Below are 12,958 nucleotides of genomic sequence, written 5' to 3'. Positions count from 1 at the left end.
AGGGTGATGTGAGTATGTGAGCGAGAAGGTTTGTGATGTCGGTCTTACCAGCGTTTCCTGTTTGTGTTTCAGATGCGATCGGCTGTTCCCAGTGCAACGTGTTCAGCCAGGGGGTAACCAACACGTGCGACAACCCGCGGCAAATGACCGACTGCTTCGCCTGCCTCAAAACATACACAAAAGTCCGGCTCCATGCCAGAATGGGGGAGTACACATGTAAGTGGACCCAGTGTGTGTGTGTGTGGGGGGGGGGGGGGGGGGGGGGGGGGGGGAACTTGTCTGTCATTTAGATGACATTGTTGCTATATGTATTTCTATAAAAAAAATTATCTGGTCTCAATACAAAGCACCCTAGCCCTGTACGGACAGCTAGTGTAAGTATGATAAGGTCAGTGTAAGTATAGTCAGGCCAGTGTGAGAATAGTAAGGTCCATGTAAGTATAGTAAGGTCAGTGTAAGTATAATAAGGCCAATGCAAGTTTAGTAAGGTCAGTGCAAGTATATTAAGTTCAGTGTAAGTATAGTAAGATCAGTGTAAGTATAATAAGGCCAGTGTAAGTATAGTTAGGCCAGTGTAAGTTTAGTTAGGCCAATGTAAGTATAGTAAGGCCAGTGAAAGTTTATAAAGGTCAGTGTAAGTATAGTAAGGCCAGTGTAAGTATAATAAGGCCAGTGTAAGTATAGTAAGGCAAGTGTGAGTATAATAAGGTCAGTGTAAGTTTAGTAAGGCCAGTATAAGTTTAGTTAGGCCAGTGTACGTTTAGTAAGGTCAGTGTAAGTATAATAAGGCCAGTGTAAGTATAGAAAGGTCAGCGTAAGTTTAGAAAGGACAGTGTAAGTATAATAAGGCCAGTGTAAGTTTAGTAAGGCCAGTGTAAGTTTAGTAAGGTCAGTGTAAGTATAAGAAGGCCAGTGTAAGTATAGAAAGGCCAGTGTAAGTATAATCAGGCCAGTGTAAGTATAGTAAGGCCAGTATAAGTATAATAAGGCTAGTGTGAGTTTAGTAAGGCCAGTGTAAGTGTAGTAAGGTCAGTTGAAGTATAAAAAGGTCAGCGTAAGTTTAGTAAGACCAGTGTAAGTATTGTAAGGCCAGTGTAAGTTTAGTAAGGCCAGCGTAAGTTTAGTATGACCAGTGTAAGTATAGTAAGGCCAGTGTAAGTATAATAAGGCCAGTGTAAGCATAGTATTCAGGCCAGTGTAAGTATAGTAGGGCTAGCGTAAGTTTAGAAAGGCCAGTGTAAGTTTAGAAAGGCTAGTGTAGGTTTAGTAAGGTCAGTGTAAGTATAGTATTCAGGCCAGTGTAAGTATAATAAGGTCAGTGTAAGTATAGTATTCGGACCAGTGTAAATATAATAAGGCCAGTGTAAGTATAGTAGGGCCAGCGTAAGTTTAGTAAGGCCAGTGTAAGTTTAGAACGGCTAGTGTAGGTTTAGTATGGTCAGTGTAAGTTTAGTAAGGCCAGTGTAAGTATAGTAAGTTCAGTGTAAGTATAGTAAGTTCAGTGTAAGTATAGTAGGGCCAGCGTAAGTTTAGTAAGACCAGTGTAAGTATAGTAAGGCCAGTGTAAATTTAGTAAGACCAGTGTTAGTATAGTAAGGCAAGTGTAAGTATGGAAAGGTCAGTGTAAGTTTAGTAATGTCAGCGTAAGTTTAATAAGGCCATTGTAAGTATAGCAAGGCCAGTATAAGTTTTGTAAGGTAAGTCTACTGGTATCATTGTTTTGTTTTTGGACCTTACGTTTGCGGTGTTTCGGCGACTGTTTTCGGAATTTGAGAAAGTGAAATCCAATTTTCAAGATTATGCTTTCTTTTGCCCGGCAGAATTCGTTCTGTTGACCTTTGCATTCGTTTTTTTTTGTTTTTGCTTTGTACTTTTCTCAAAAGATGTTATTTTTTTTAGCGTTTTTGTTTTGACAGTTTATCATCATTAATGCTGGTAACATAACGATATCGTTCGATCACCAAGTCTGACCACCTGCTTCGTTTAGTTGCCCCCATAACAAGCATAGGCATCTTCCCGGGACAAGGGAGTTAACTGACTATAAACGTCCTGTGGAAATTACACTTTTATAGTCAGTTAACTCCCTTGCCTCGGGAAGACAGAGCACGGCTTGATGGGTACCTATTCAAACCCGGAAGTCATACGTGTCCTCACAAACAGGGTTTTATAATATGTACACTGATACATCGTTTACACACTACTACAGTGTTACAAGTATGATCTGATGCAATTACATTGGAACACATGACATATTCTGATAGAGGTAAATCTTCATAACTGCATTGCATCTAAATATATACATGTAATGTTTTCTGACATTAATAGATATTAATATAAAATATATTCCTTTTTTTTCAATTCCCAGATTCAGAGGTGATATCGCGATATTGCATCAAACAATCGGCGACCGCATTGATTCGGGACGCCGGCTGCTACTACCAGAAAAACAACGGCGGTTACACTGAACGTTGTTACTGCTACGAGGACAACTGCAACAGCCCTGCAACGACATTCACACTGTCTTCTCTAACTGTATTAATGGCCATCGGAGCCAGAATAACCATGTGGTAAAGGGAGAAAATTCGCTACTGGCATCACAGAGTTGTCTTCCTTGATTGTTGTCTCCACACGTAAACAAAAATTCGACAAAATGACACGAGTAGTGATGAATGTTTTTTTCAAAGAAGAGGAACATCCGTTCATATCTTGTGATTTCAGATTCATTTGGAATGTGCAATCAAATTGGATCGTAATACATTTTCTGGAAGCATTGAATATTATAACCGTGGCGTTGAGTATGATACGAATCCATATTGCTGTCGATATACACGCCTGGTGCATTCTAAATGTGATCACCCAGTGATTCTCTAGGTAATCAGTGTGCATGTCAATACATTAAAATATGAAAACGGTGGCAGCTGAAGCAATTCTATGCGTAAACACGATGATTTAAAGACAGGTATTATTTGATTCATTTTCAACGACAGAGGTGTCTTGAAGGTCGTATTATGCAACAGGGCAACATTAAGGCTGGCGGAGTTGCCTCCCCTAGACCTGCGCTAGTTCTACAATGGATACCAAGCACAGTTAAGGTGAATCCGGGCCACTCTGTTCGTTTTATTATTTCATGTATATTTTACCATTAGCACCATAAGGGTCAATTGGCTGTGTGTTCGAATCCCGACTTCACTCTGACAATGATCCTCGGTCTGTCAGTACCATACACGTACTCATGGGTTTCACAAGTGGGACCTCCCCCTCACGCTTCCGTGGCTTTGATGAAATACTATTTAGAAACTTTTTAGTGTTAAATGAAACGTGTTCCAAATAATGGGACTGGTTTTAGGTGAATGAATTAATGTTAATGTCTTTTTAGTGTTAGACCACAACAATTTGATAACTAATTTATATGCACTTTCTACTTTCTAATGAGATGAAAATTACTCCTTCAAGATACTTGTGTGTAGAAAAATAATTCCCGCAGTTTAAAATCATTTCATAACATGTTCATATGATAGACTTCATAGCGTTACACTATTTTGTTACACTATACAATATCTGGTTGTTTGGAAGATGCCAATTTATTACCCAAAATCATATACAGTAAGTTCACAGTGAAATCGCCCAGAGTTTCCGGGTTAGAACCAGTGTTACGCCTTAATGTCATTTCCATGTATATGGTATTTCCCACGGTAACAATGCACTGTTTGCTCAATCGTTTCAGGCACTATGAAGAGTTGCGTCCCTTAGGTCTATCTAAACCTATTATCTCGGGTTCGAATACCAGTTTCTCCGTAATAATGTTTCTACGTTCGCTGGCATCATAACCGTGCTCGTGGGCTTTATCAAAGTGGTAAACGGCTAAAATCTACATATCAAGCTGACACGCCGCGATATATACAGCGTTTAACCGAACTCAGATACTCTATAACTGTAATCGCTGGGCTGACAAAATGCCAACTTTGGGTTTCACTATCATTAAAATTTATTATTTTTTCCGTTTAGAAAGATGGTTTATTGTTATATTGATTTCTCATTGTCAAAATATATTTGCTGATGATGAGAACATACATAGACCCAATTAATGTACATCAGTGACGTGAAACACTCATGAAATCATTCAGTTATAATTATAAGTAGGGAGCAGGGACGGCTCAGTCGTCGCGCATTTCTGTGCAGAGTTGCCTTCCTTGGGCCCGCCAGAAACCTATCATCGTGGGTTCGAATCCCAACTCAATCACTCATTATAGGTAGCACGTGAAAGAAACTAAAACCATCTATGGTGTAATCGTGTATAGGTCTAAATAGCATTACGTCGAAACCCTTATCCATATCATTTTTTTTAATTGAGGTAATATTAATTGAGTTTAAATAGTTTTCCTGCCCAGCTCTTTGCTTATAAAGTGCATAAATAATTTATACTTAAATACACGTTTTGTATCAAAGATTTCAAGGCCCATAGCAGTTTGGTTTCGTCAATAAGTCTTGGATTCGTCTTGGCGACATTTTACCGACCGAAGGTCGAGACAGTGTATTTTCTTAATATTTAATTGGCATTTCTTGTTATGTTTAAGATTTCTTTTCATTCAAAACATGTTTTTTATTCGTATGATGGACGTATGGAAAAAAGTTTGGACATTGCATTTCTGATTTATTCAAATGTTTTTGTTTGCTTTGAAAATCTCGGGGTATTCATTATATGAGTATTTGAAAACAATAGGTCATCTACCAAATATTTAAGGACCGAACATACACCTATGATGATGTTACCTATTTACATGTACTGTTTTGTCTAATTTTCAATTCGTATGACTACAAATTCATAATCATGTGTGTGTATTTCATTGGCGTGTATGCAATGTTTTATATACTTAATAGTGAACTGATGTTGCGTTTTTCTTTGTAAATATCACCAGTTCATAATGGTTGTATATATCATGCTTTCATACAGTTTATTAAAAAAATAATAAACATCTGGCTTCTTTACATTTTTCTATATATTTTAACCGCGAGACACACGACACACCAGCCTCCACTGGTGCGTCGTTGATCCATTCATGATACACACAGCGCATTCTAGAAGTGACTGGTTGAACGAGATTATTGTGCCCGGGTCCGACAGAGGTCGCTTTGTCATACTATCTTACATGCGAGGTATGACCTTTCAGGGTAACAGTGCTACAAATATATATCGCGTATCTTTGAAGAACAATCGGTAGAAGGGGACATATCATTTATATGTTGTTGGGATACAACTTGTAAATACGTTGCATACTAATGGACACAGAAGCTCATAAAAAAATACCATAATATGAAACTTTCGACTGTATTCTATTCACAAATAATATAATATAAACTGTTAAATTAAATAACAAGTTTTGAAAACAGTGCCTACACTAGCAGTCCATTTCTATTTTTTGTCTGCTTGGTAATTACTTTGAAATTGTCAATAATACAAGATTGCCCAGTCAGTCTGAGAAATTAAACACTCAAAACAATTAGTTTTCAGACTGTTAGTATTTACACCTGTCGCAGGTATTCGAAAACTGTGAAGATGGAGAGGTTACTATTGTTGTTGTTGTTCGTCAGTTTGTTTGGATCATGTAAGTATTACCACAGACCCGTATATTGTTTAGAAAATCTGATTATCATCCGAATTAAATAACAAATACGAAAATGAAATCGCAGAGGCACTATCCTAAACATGAAAAGAGTGTTAAAATAGCGGAAGTGAACTCCCAAAACTGTGTCCCATATCCAATACATGTTTCCGAGAAGGCATGTAGATCTATATAAATCTTATGATCGCCTTAGTAAGGTATATTGTGGAAATTGTTATAAGGTATATGCCTAGGTGTAAGCGTGTGCTGTAATCACGCTGATAATGAATGGGTGGGGAGGTGGATGAACAAGGTGAACCGTCACTGTATGTCGGCCGGTGACCGTGCAGTTGAGCAAGATGAATGCTTCACACCTGGGCGACCACGGGGATCGGGTCCACTTGGAGGGCAAACTTGACATCACATAGCTGTTACGTCTGTTTTCAAGCATAACAGATGGATTTGAAATAAACAATTTAAGTGCGGATAGAGATTTTGTGAAATGGATGGCACATTTTGTGCTTTGAAAATAAGCGTTTTGGAAAGTATAAAGTGTTTTGAAAATATGTCACAGAACTGACCATAGTCATAGTGTTGTTATGTATCTACCCTTAGTAATATCACCAACGCAATGTCCGCATCCCTGCAACCTAAATTCAATGGACTTTACCCAGTGATGTAACTGTTAAACGCGTTCAAGGGTTAAGGCCAGCTCACTCAGTAATTCAGGGGAAGTTGGTGGGTCTACATTCTTACGTGGCGATCATAATTGAAATTTAATTCTAAGGAATGTTACTCAAAATCTGCATTTATGTACAAACGGTGATATGTTTGGTTCTGTAAACAGCACTGGCGACAGAACATAGACATACACATGTTTTTCAAATTCATCTTCATGCATGTTCTTATTTGACATTCCACACATAACCACTAATTGTTGATCGTATTTATGATTAAATATGCTGAAATTAATTAAATGTGCTTGGTAAAGATGTCCATTTGCGTGGCATATGATGAACGCCTTGGTGGATATCAACATGGCATATGATGAACGCTTTGATGGATATCAACATGGCATATGATGAACGCCTTGATGGATATCAACATGGCATATGATGAACGCCTTGATGAATATCAACAAGTCCATTTCTTCAGCGCCATTTCCGTCTACGTAGTCGCCCATAGCGCCTCCATTCATATCATATTTTCACTGCTGTTTTGCCTTTTGTGCACTGTAGAATCAAGACTAGTTCATATTATGTTCGTGATATTCGTTCACACAGGGCAAATATATACAGCGAGTGAGGGATCACCCGGACGTTCTCCCAGTTCTGCCATATCTCCACGGGAGACACCAGTAGGGAGCAATGTTACACTTTATACCCGATTATGATCCTTGGTTTGTCAGCATCACCAGTTAAATCCAAAGAAGAGTTAATACCTGCTGGTGGGTTTCACCAAAGTGGTAAACATCTACTATATGCACTTCCTTGTGCTACCTCATACACACAAAGCTGGCTAATCCTCACTACAGATTGTATACTCACTCACTCAGACACAATATGGAGATTGGAGCTTAAATGTATTGTTATGAAAGTAATCGGACATGTCCTTAGGTTTCTTTCTACCACTTCCAATATTTGGACATGATCAAGAACAAAAGTATGACTGTGTGTGTCTTCATCTCGTATCCTTGGAAAATCAGATTTGGTCAAAAAGACTTGCTCACGTTTAGATAAAAGAGAAAAAACGCTTCACGAAAGCTCTACAATCTACAAGTTTGACACGCATGAGGTGAGGTGAAATGGGGTTTAACGTCGCGTCCAAGATTATTGCACGTATGTAGCGACGTGCATGCACGTGTGTGTGTGGCTGCTGGAAGCCTTGTACTGGTCCGGACTGATGCCAATTATAGTGCTAGCTTACTAAGATACTATGCCGTAGGTTAACATGTATACTCAGTATACTGACTCCGAGCTGATCTGTCCTTGTTTTAGACCCTTAATGCCCAGCGCCAGATGGGGTAACGTTTATGTTCAGTCTAAACCATGCAAGTGAAAATACTGCAATTTGTCATTCATATGAACACTTTTTATACCTTTCACAACGATCTCTAATAGTTTTCCTATTTCTTCAAACCGGTGGGGATTCCCGGTTACTATTGCTCTCCAGCAACCGATGCTGATCGTAACACGCAAGAGGCGGTGGATTCTTACTCATAATATCAATAAATGGATTGTATGGTCAAGACTCGATTAGTAACAGAAAGCCGCCATATAGGTGGAGTGTTGCTTGTTGTGGGACTTACGTGTGGTATTTAGTTCGACCCGTCGGGAACAGCCTATACTTTTCGTAAGAGGCGACTAAATGGAACGGGTGGTCAGGCTCGGTGACTTTGTTTACGGCTCGGTTATCTTTTCCCAATTGTTGGAATGGTGCTTATGAGATCAATCACACGATTGTCTGGTCCAGACTCGATTACTTACAGACCACCGTCATAAGTTGAAAAGTGCGGCATTAAACAACACATTAAATGAATGAATGAAATGAAATTATATTTAGTTGATCATGTGCACGTACTTCCCACCAGGCCACAGCATTCAGTGTCACCAGTGCGCCATGGTGGGAGGTGACGACTGCGGGGACTACTATGACGGAGCGGCTAACAGCGACAACATTGACGACTGCGAAGATAAAGATACCCATTGTGTCAAATACAAGACAATAGTATGGATCGGAGACTCTGGTTACATTAACGGACGCTTGAGAGGTAAGTGAAGTATGATCGATGGACGGGATGAGGGAGTTGGGAAATAAAGGAGGGTAGGGCGAATAAGGTGGGGGTAAGGGGTTTTGGGAGCTGAAGTGTAAGAAAGGATGACGGGTTCATCTCTACCGATCAGATATAACACTTTCTGTGTTGCCGCAATTACAACTGTTGATTCATCGTATGTCAAATGATGAATTTATTTTCCTTTTGTATTCTTGGTCATTGTTTCGGTTAACAAAGAAGGCTTGATTCACCAACTTCACAACAGTTAAGAAACATGCCTGGCCGTTATATCTTGCATGTTCCAGGCGATCTAGTGACAATGCCTATTGTGCTATGCAGTCTGTTGGCATTTGTACAGTTATTGACATATCCGTCGTTAAGAAATATTTACTTACTCTGTGCGGTTTGTATAGATAAATATGTGAGGCTACATACCTTATATAAGTCTAAAGGATTTAAAATATTAGATATACATCGTGTTGATATAGTACAGAAGTAAAGGGTATATATGTTCAGTCTGAGTTCATTACTGGACCGTGAATGCATATATTTCTAAAATGGATGGCGGACAAGGTTTCGAGTATGGATATAACAAACGAGTTTCAACAGTCTTTTGGAGTGCGTGAAACCACGTGTTACTGTAGTTACGTTATAACCACGTGTTACTGTAGTTACGTTGTAACCACGTGTTACTGTAGTTACGTTGTAACCACGTGTTACTGTAGTTACGTTATAACCACGTGTTAATGTAGTTACGTCATAACCACGTGTTACTGTAGTTACGTTGTAACCACGTGTTACTGTAGTTACGTTGTAACCAGGTGTTACTGTAGTTACGTTATAACCACGTGTTACTGTAGTTACGTTATAACCACGTGTTACTGTAGTTACGTTATAACCACGTGTTACTGTAGTTACGTTATAACCACGTGTTACTGTAGTTACGTTATAGCCTAGTGGTTAAAGTGTTCGCTCGTCACGCCGAAGACCAGGGTTCGATTCCCGACTTGGGTACAATGTGTGGAGCCCATTTCTGGTGTCCCCCGCCGTTATATTGCTGGAATATTGCTAAAAGCGGCGTAAAACCATACTCACTGTTACTGTAGTTACGTTTTAACCACGTGTTACTGTAGTTACGTTTTAACCACGTACGTGTTACTGTAGTTACGTTATAACCATGTGTTACTGCAGTTACACATGGTAGTTACATGGTAGTTACGTTATAACCATGTGTTACTGCAGTTACCTTATAACCACGCGTTACTGTACTTATTTAGTGTAAACATTTAATGAAGGCAGACAAACTTGGCAGTTGTCAAATGCTTGTGATCTTTAAGGGGCATTCACACGGTACAACTAGTTGTATACAACTTGATGTATGCAATTAGTTGCACGAACTGAAGTTGTATACAACTCGGCATTCACACGGCGGCGAGTTGCATACAACTCGGGTCTCGCGAGATCTCTGACAAAAAGCTTGTGATTCACTACATTATCGCTGGAATCCTGGTTGCCGAGTTATGTTCAGACGCATAGTTTTGAAAAATCAACGCTGTGCGAGAATTTGCGGTCGCGCGGTACTGGGCCAACCTCTGACAGTGCAATTTAACGGACTTGTATATTATTGAATTTTTAACTCCATGGTGGAAAATTAGCAAAAAAGCAAAATGTGTTAAATGTTGTCCACGTTTAGAACGGTGAATTGGTAAAATGCGAAATTGGCAACATTTTCGTTGTACACTATTTTCAGATGTCGTATGTGATACACATGCTTTGCCTAAAATAGTTGTTGATAACATCACATAATAGATACTTTCCCACAGAATCTAAAACTGTGACGTGTATTTGTGTGTATGATGTATTTTAAGTTTTAGAAACGTATTATGGACCTAATCTCATCTTGGTCTACACCACAGTCTACAGTCACATAGCCTGTCGTTTCAAATAACACTATGAACTGTTTATCCTGGAGAATTTGACCGATGCAAATGTCAAAATATATAATTTGTTACAGTGTTATTCTACGTACCTACTTTTCTTAGGTCATTTATTGAGTGGTGACACTTAGCATACTGAAAAGCAGAAGTTACCGACGTGAATCGGAGTCGCCATATTTTGTTTACAGATTGACGTGTAAATGTCACGTGATTGTCATACGCGTTTTGATTGGCTGCGTTCATATAACTTGTCGCATGAAAACAGAGCATGTCCTATTTCGTACAACTCACGTCTAACAGGTTGCATACGTCAAAAGTTGGACCGACTTACCTATTCACACGATGCAATGTGTTGCATGCAACAAATTGTATACAACTAGTTGTACCGTGCGAATGCACCTGGATAGACAACAGAGGACCCGGATGTCGCCAAAATCATTACTTTCATACATTTGTTCAATACATTTGTTCAATACATTTGTTCATACTTGCATCTGTTTCAGAGTCGGTGATAGTTACTCGTGGATGCACTAGAGACCCAGGGTACGGAGACGGATGTGAAGGTACCCAGGCCGCCGGTGGTGTTATTATCAAGTGTAGATGTGGCACGGACGGCTGCAACAGCGCAAACTCCATATACAGCGTTACGACGTTGACAACTACTGTAATACTGGCCATGGTTGTAGCTGCTTTCAACAAGAGATAGCTAGAGACTACAGCGTTTCATCACGCCCTTAGCTCCGTCAATTTTATGCAATGTAATGATAAACCCCAATGTGTCTCCAATAACAATCGCTTCCACTGAATAAATGATTGGAAGAACGACTCACCAAAATTACACCAACACCAAGGATTATTCCGGAAAAGATGGAAATTATAACAGCAATGACGTCGATGTGTTCATTTTACTGCGACAAACAATCGAAATAATTTACATAATGCATTTTGTAGTTTAATGTTCAGTGTTCATTTAGATCGAGAGGAGGTTGAAAGGCCGTGTAGCAATCCTAGACAAAAGTGGACAGCATTTCCTGTATCGGATAACTTGTCCGATTTTAGAGAAAAACAAATCGGCATAATTCAGAATGTTCCAATCTGTAAATATATAATATGCGTGACCGTTTATATATACGACTCCACTTGAGATAGGGGTAATCAGATATGTCAAAGTTATTAATGTACACTTGACATAATATGAGAATCAGTTTTGTGTATCATAGAAATATATAAATATCCCTATCGAAAGTGGAGTAGTATATAACGCTATGTAATGTTTACCATGTAAAGTAGTAAAGTATTTTAATCAAGACCTTTACCATTGCTTCAAGTCAGTTTTAATCCTGACATTTTGGTAACTATATTTAGTAGACACGAAATGGAGTAAACATGTCCGTCCTTGAAGACGCACCTGCTGCAACTCGCACGTGCAGATTCGAGTCTAAGGTAATTTAGGTAGGCTACCTGGTATGTTTTGGTCAAATCATTTCACATTTGTATTTGCGTTTGACCGGCCCAACGCCCAGCGCCCAGCGAAGAAGAACACCCCCCATATTTACTTCCATAGATGTTTACGTAACATCATCTAAATGCGAGTTATTTGAGAAAGATGCGAATTTAAAAAAGAAGAAAATAATCACAAGAGCTTGCGTAGATATACTTCGCATGTCGAGTTCCATTTCATCGCTGTACATATTACATACATCGTTTTGGTATTTCTAGTGATAGGAATATTATATCAACATTGTGTTACGTTTTGTGAAATGAACTACATGTATTACTCATTCTAGTAAACGCATTATAATTCCTTGATTTTATGGGATTTTTCTAAACACTGATTTTTTGTATATACATTTTAATAAAGAAATTATACCTTTTTGAAGCTGTGTTGTTGGTTACACCTGTGGTTTAGGGAGTTATTACACTACTTCTCGTTGATTTTTTGCCTGGTGAAACGATACCTTCAGGTTTTTTACTAGTTTAACACCGCACTTGGCTATATGACGGCGGCCAGGCAAACCAGTTATTGATTTTGTGAGCAACCAAGTCACCGATTTTGGCCATCCGATCCATGTAATAGCAACTATGAACAGCATGGGTTGGCGGGAACCTCTTCATCGCCAAAGGGGGCACGTTTGGCTCAGTCGTCTAAGGCGCCGCGATTCGCTGTGCAAAGTTGCCTCCCTTGGGCAAGCCAGAAACCTATGATTGTGGGTTCGAATCCCGGTTCGCCCCGATTATGTTTCTAGGTTTGTCAGCACCATACCCGTGCTCGTGGGTTTCACCGAAGTGGTAAACGTCTAAGACCTGCCCTTCGGGCTTTCCTCCCACATTAAGCTGACGCGCCGCGATACAACTGGAATACTGTTAAAAGCGGCGTTAAACCGAACTCACTCACTCATCGCCAAAGGCGCCGCAATTCGTGCAGAGTTGCGCCCCAGAAATATCTGGTCCTGGGTTCGAATCCCGATTTGCCCTGATTACGTTTCTTGGTTTGTCAGCACCAAGATGAACATCTAAGAACCGCATCAAGATGACACGCTATATGATGATGTCATCGATCCCAATTGCATTGATCGATGCTCATGATATCAATCATCGGCCCAGACTCGATTAATTACAGACCGCCGTCATATAGCTGGAATATTGCT

General features: G+C 39.5%; 2 protein-coding genes across 2 annotated transcripts in view; both read left to right on the top strand.

The window, feature by feature from the left end:
- LOC139462466 (uncharacterized) overlaps positions 1 to 4,931 on the top strand; it is a 30,704-nt gene extending 25,773 nt beyond the window's left edge. Inside the window, exons 2-3 of the mRNA XM_071244215.1 lie at positions 73 to 216; positions 2,366 to 4,931. Coding sequence (XP_071100316.1) covers positions 73 to 216; positions 2,366 to 2,571 — 350 coding nt within the window. The 3' untranslated portion in view covers positions 2,572 to 4,931. The remainder of the gene's footprint in view (positions 1 to 72; positions 217 to 2,365) is intronic.
- A 594-nt stretch (positions 4,932 to 5,525) lies between these two features.
- Positions 5,526 to 11,835, top strand: LOC139462030 (uncharacterized). The gene is made up of 3 exons (XM_071243529.1): positions 5,526 to 5,603; positions 8,191 to 8,370; positions 10,814 to 11,835. The coding sequence occupies exons 1-3, from the start codon at positions 5,555 to 5,557 to the stop codon at positions 11,014 to 11,016; spliced, it is 432 nt and encodes a 143-aa protein (XP_071099630.1). The 5' UTR covers positions 5,526 to 5,554; the 3' UTR covers positions 11,017 to 11,835.
- Positions 11,836 to 12,958: the final 1,123 nt, after the last annotated feature.

This window comes from Haliotis cracherodii, unplaced genomic scaffold, assembly GCF_022045235.1.
Source record: "Haliotis cracherodii isolate W230 unplaced genomic scaffold, xgHalCrac1.p SCAF_15, whole genome shotgun sequence".
NCBI classification, from domain to species: domain Eukaryota; kingdom Metazoa; phylum Mollusca; class Gastropoda; order Lepetellida; family Haliotidae; genus Haliotis; species Haliotis cracherodii.
Note: the sequence above shows the minus strand (reverse complement) of the source record. Positions and strands in the feature narration are given on the sequence as shown.

What these genes read in the sequence shown, in the direction of transcription:
- LOC139462030 (XM_071243529.1), top strand. Translation starts at nt 5,555, where the DNA reads ATGGAGAGGTTACTATTGTTGTTGTTGTTCGTCAGTTTGTTTGGATCA. An exon ending in CGTCAGTTTGTTTGGATCAT is followed by an intron (nt 5,604 to 8,190) that starts GTAAGTATTACC and finishes ACTTCCCACCAG; the next exon opens with GCCACAGCATTCAGTGTCAC. An exon ending in CATTAACGGACGCTTGAGAG is followed by an intron (nt 8,371 to 10,813) that starts GTAAGTGAAGTA and finishes CATCTGTTTCAG; the next exon opens with AGTCGGTGATAGTTACTCGT.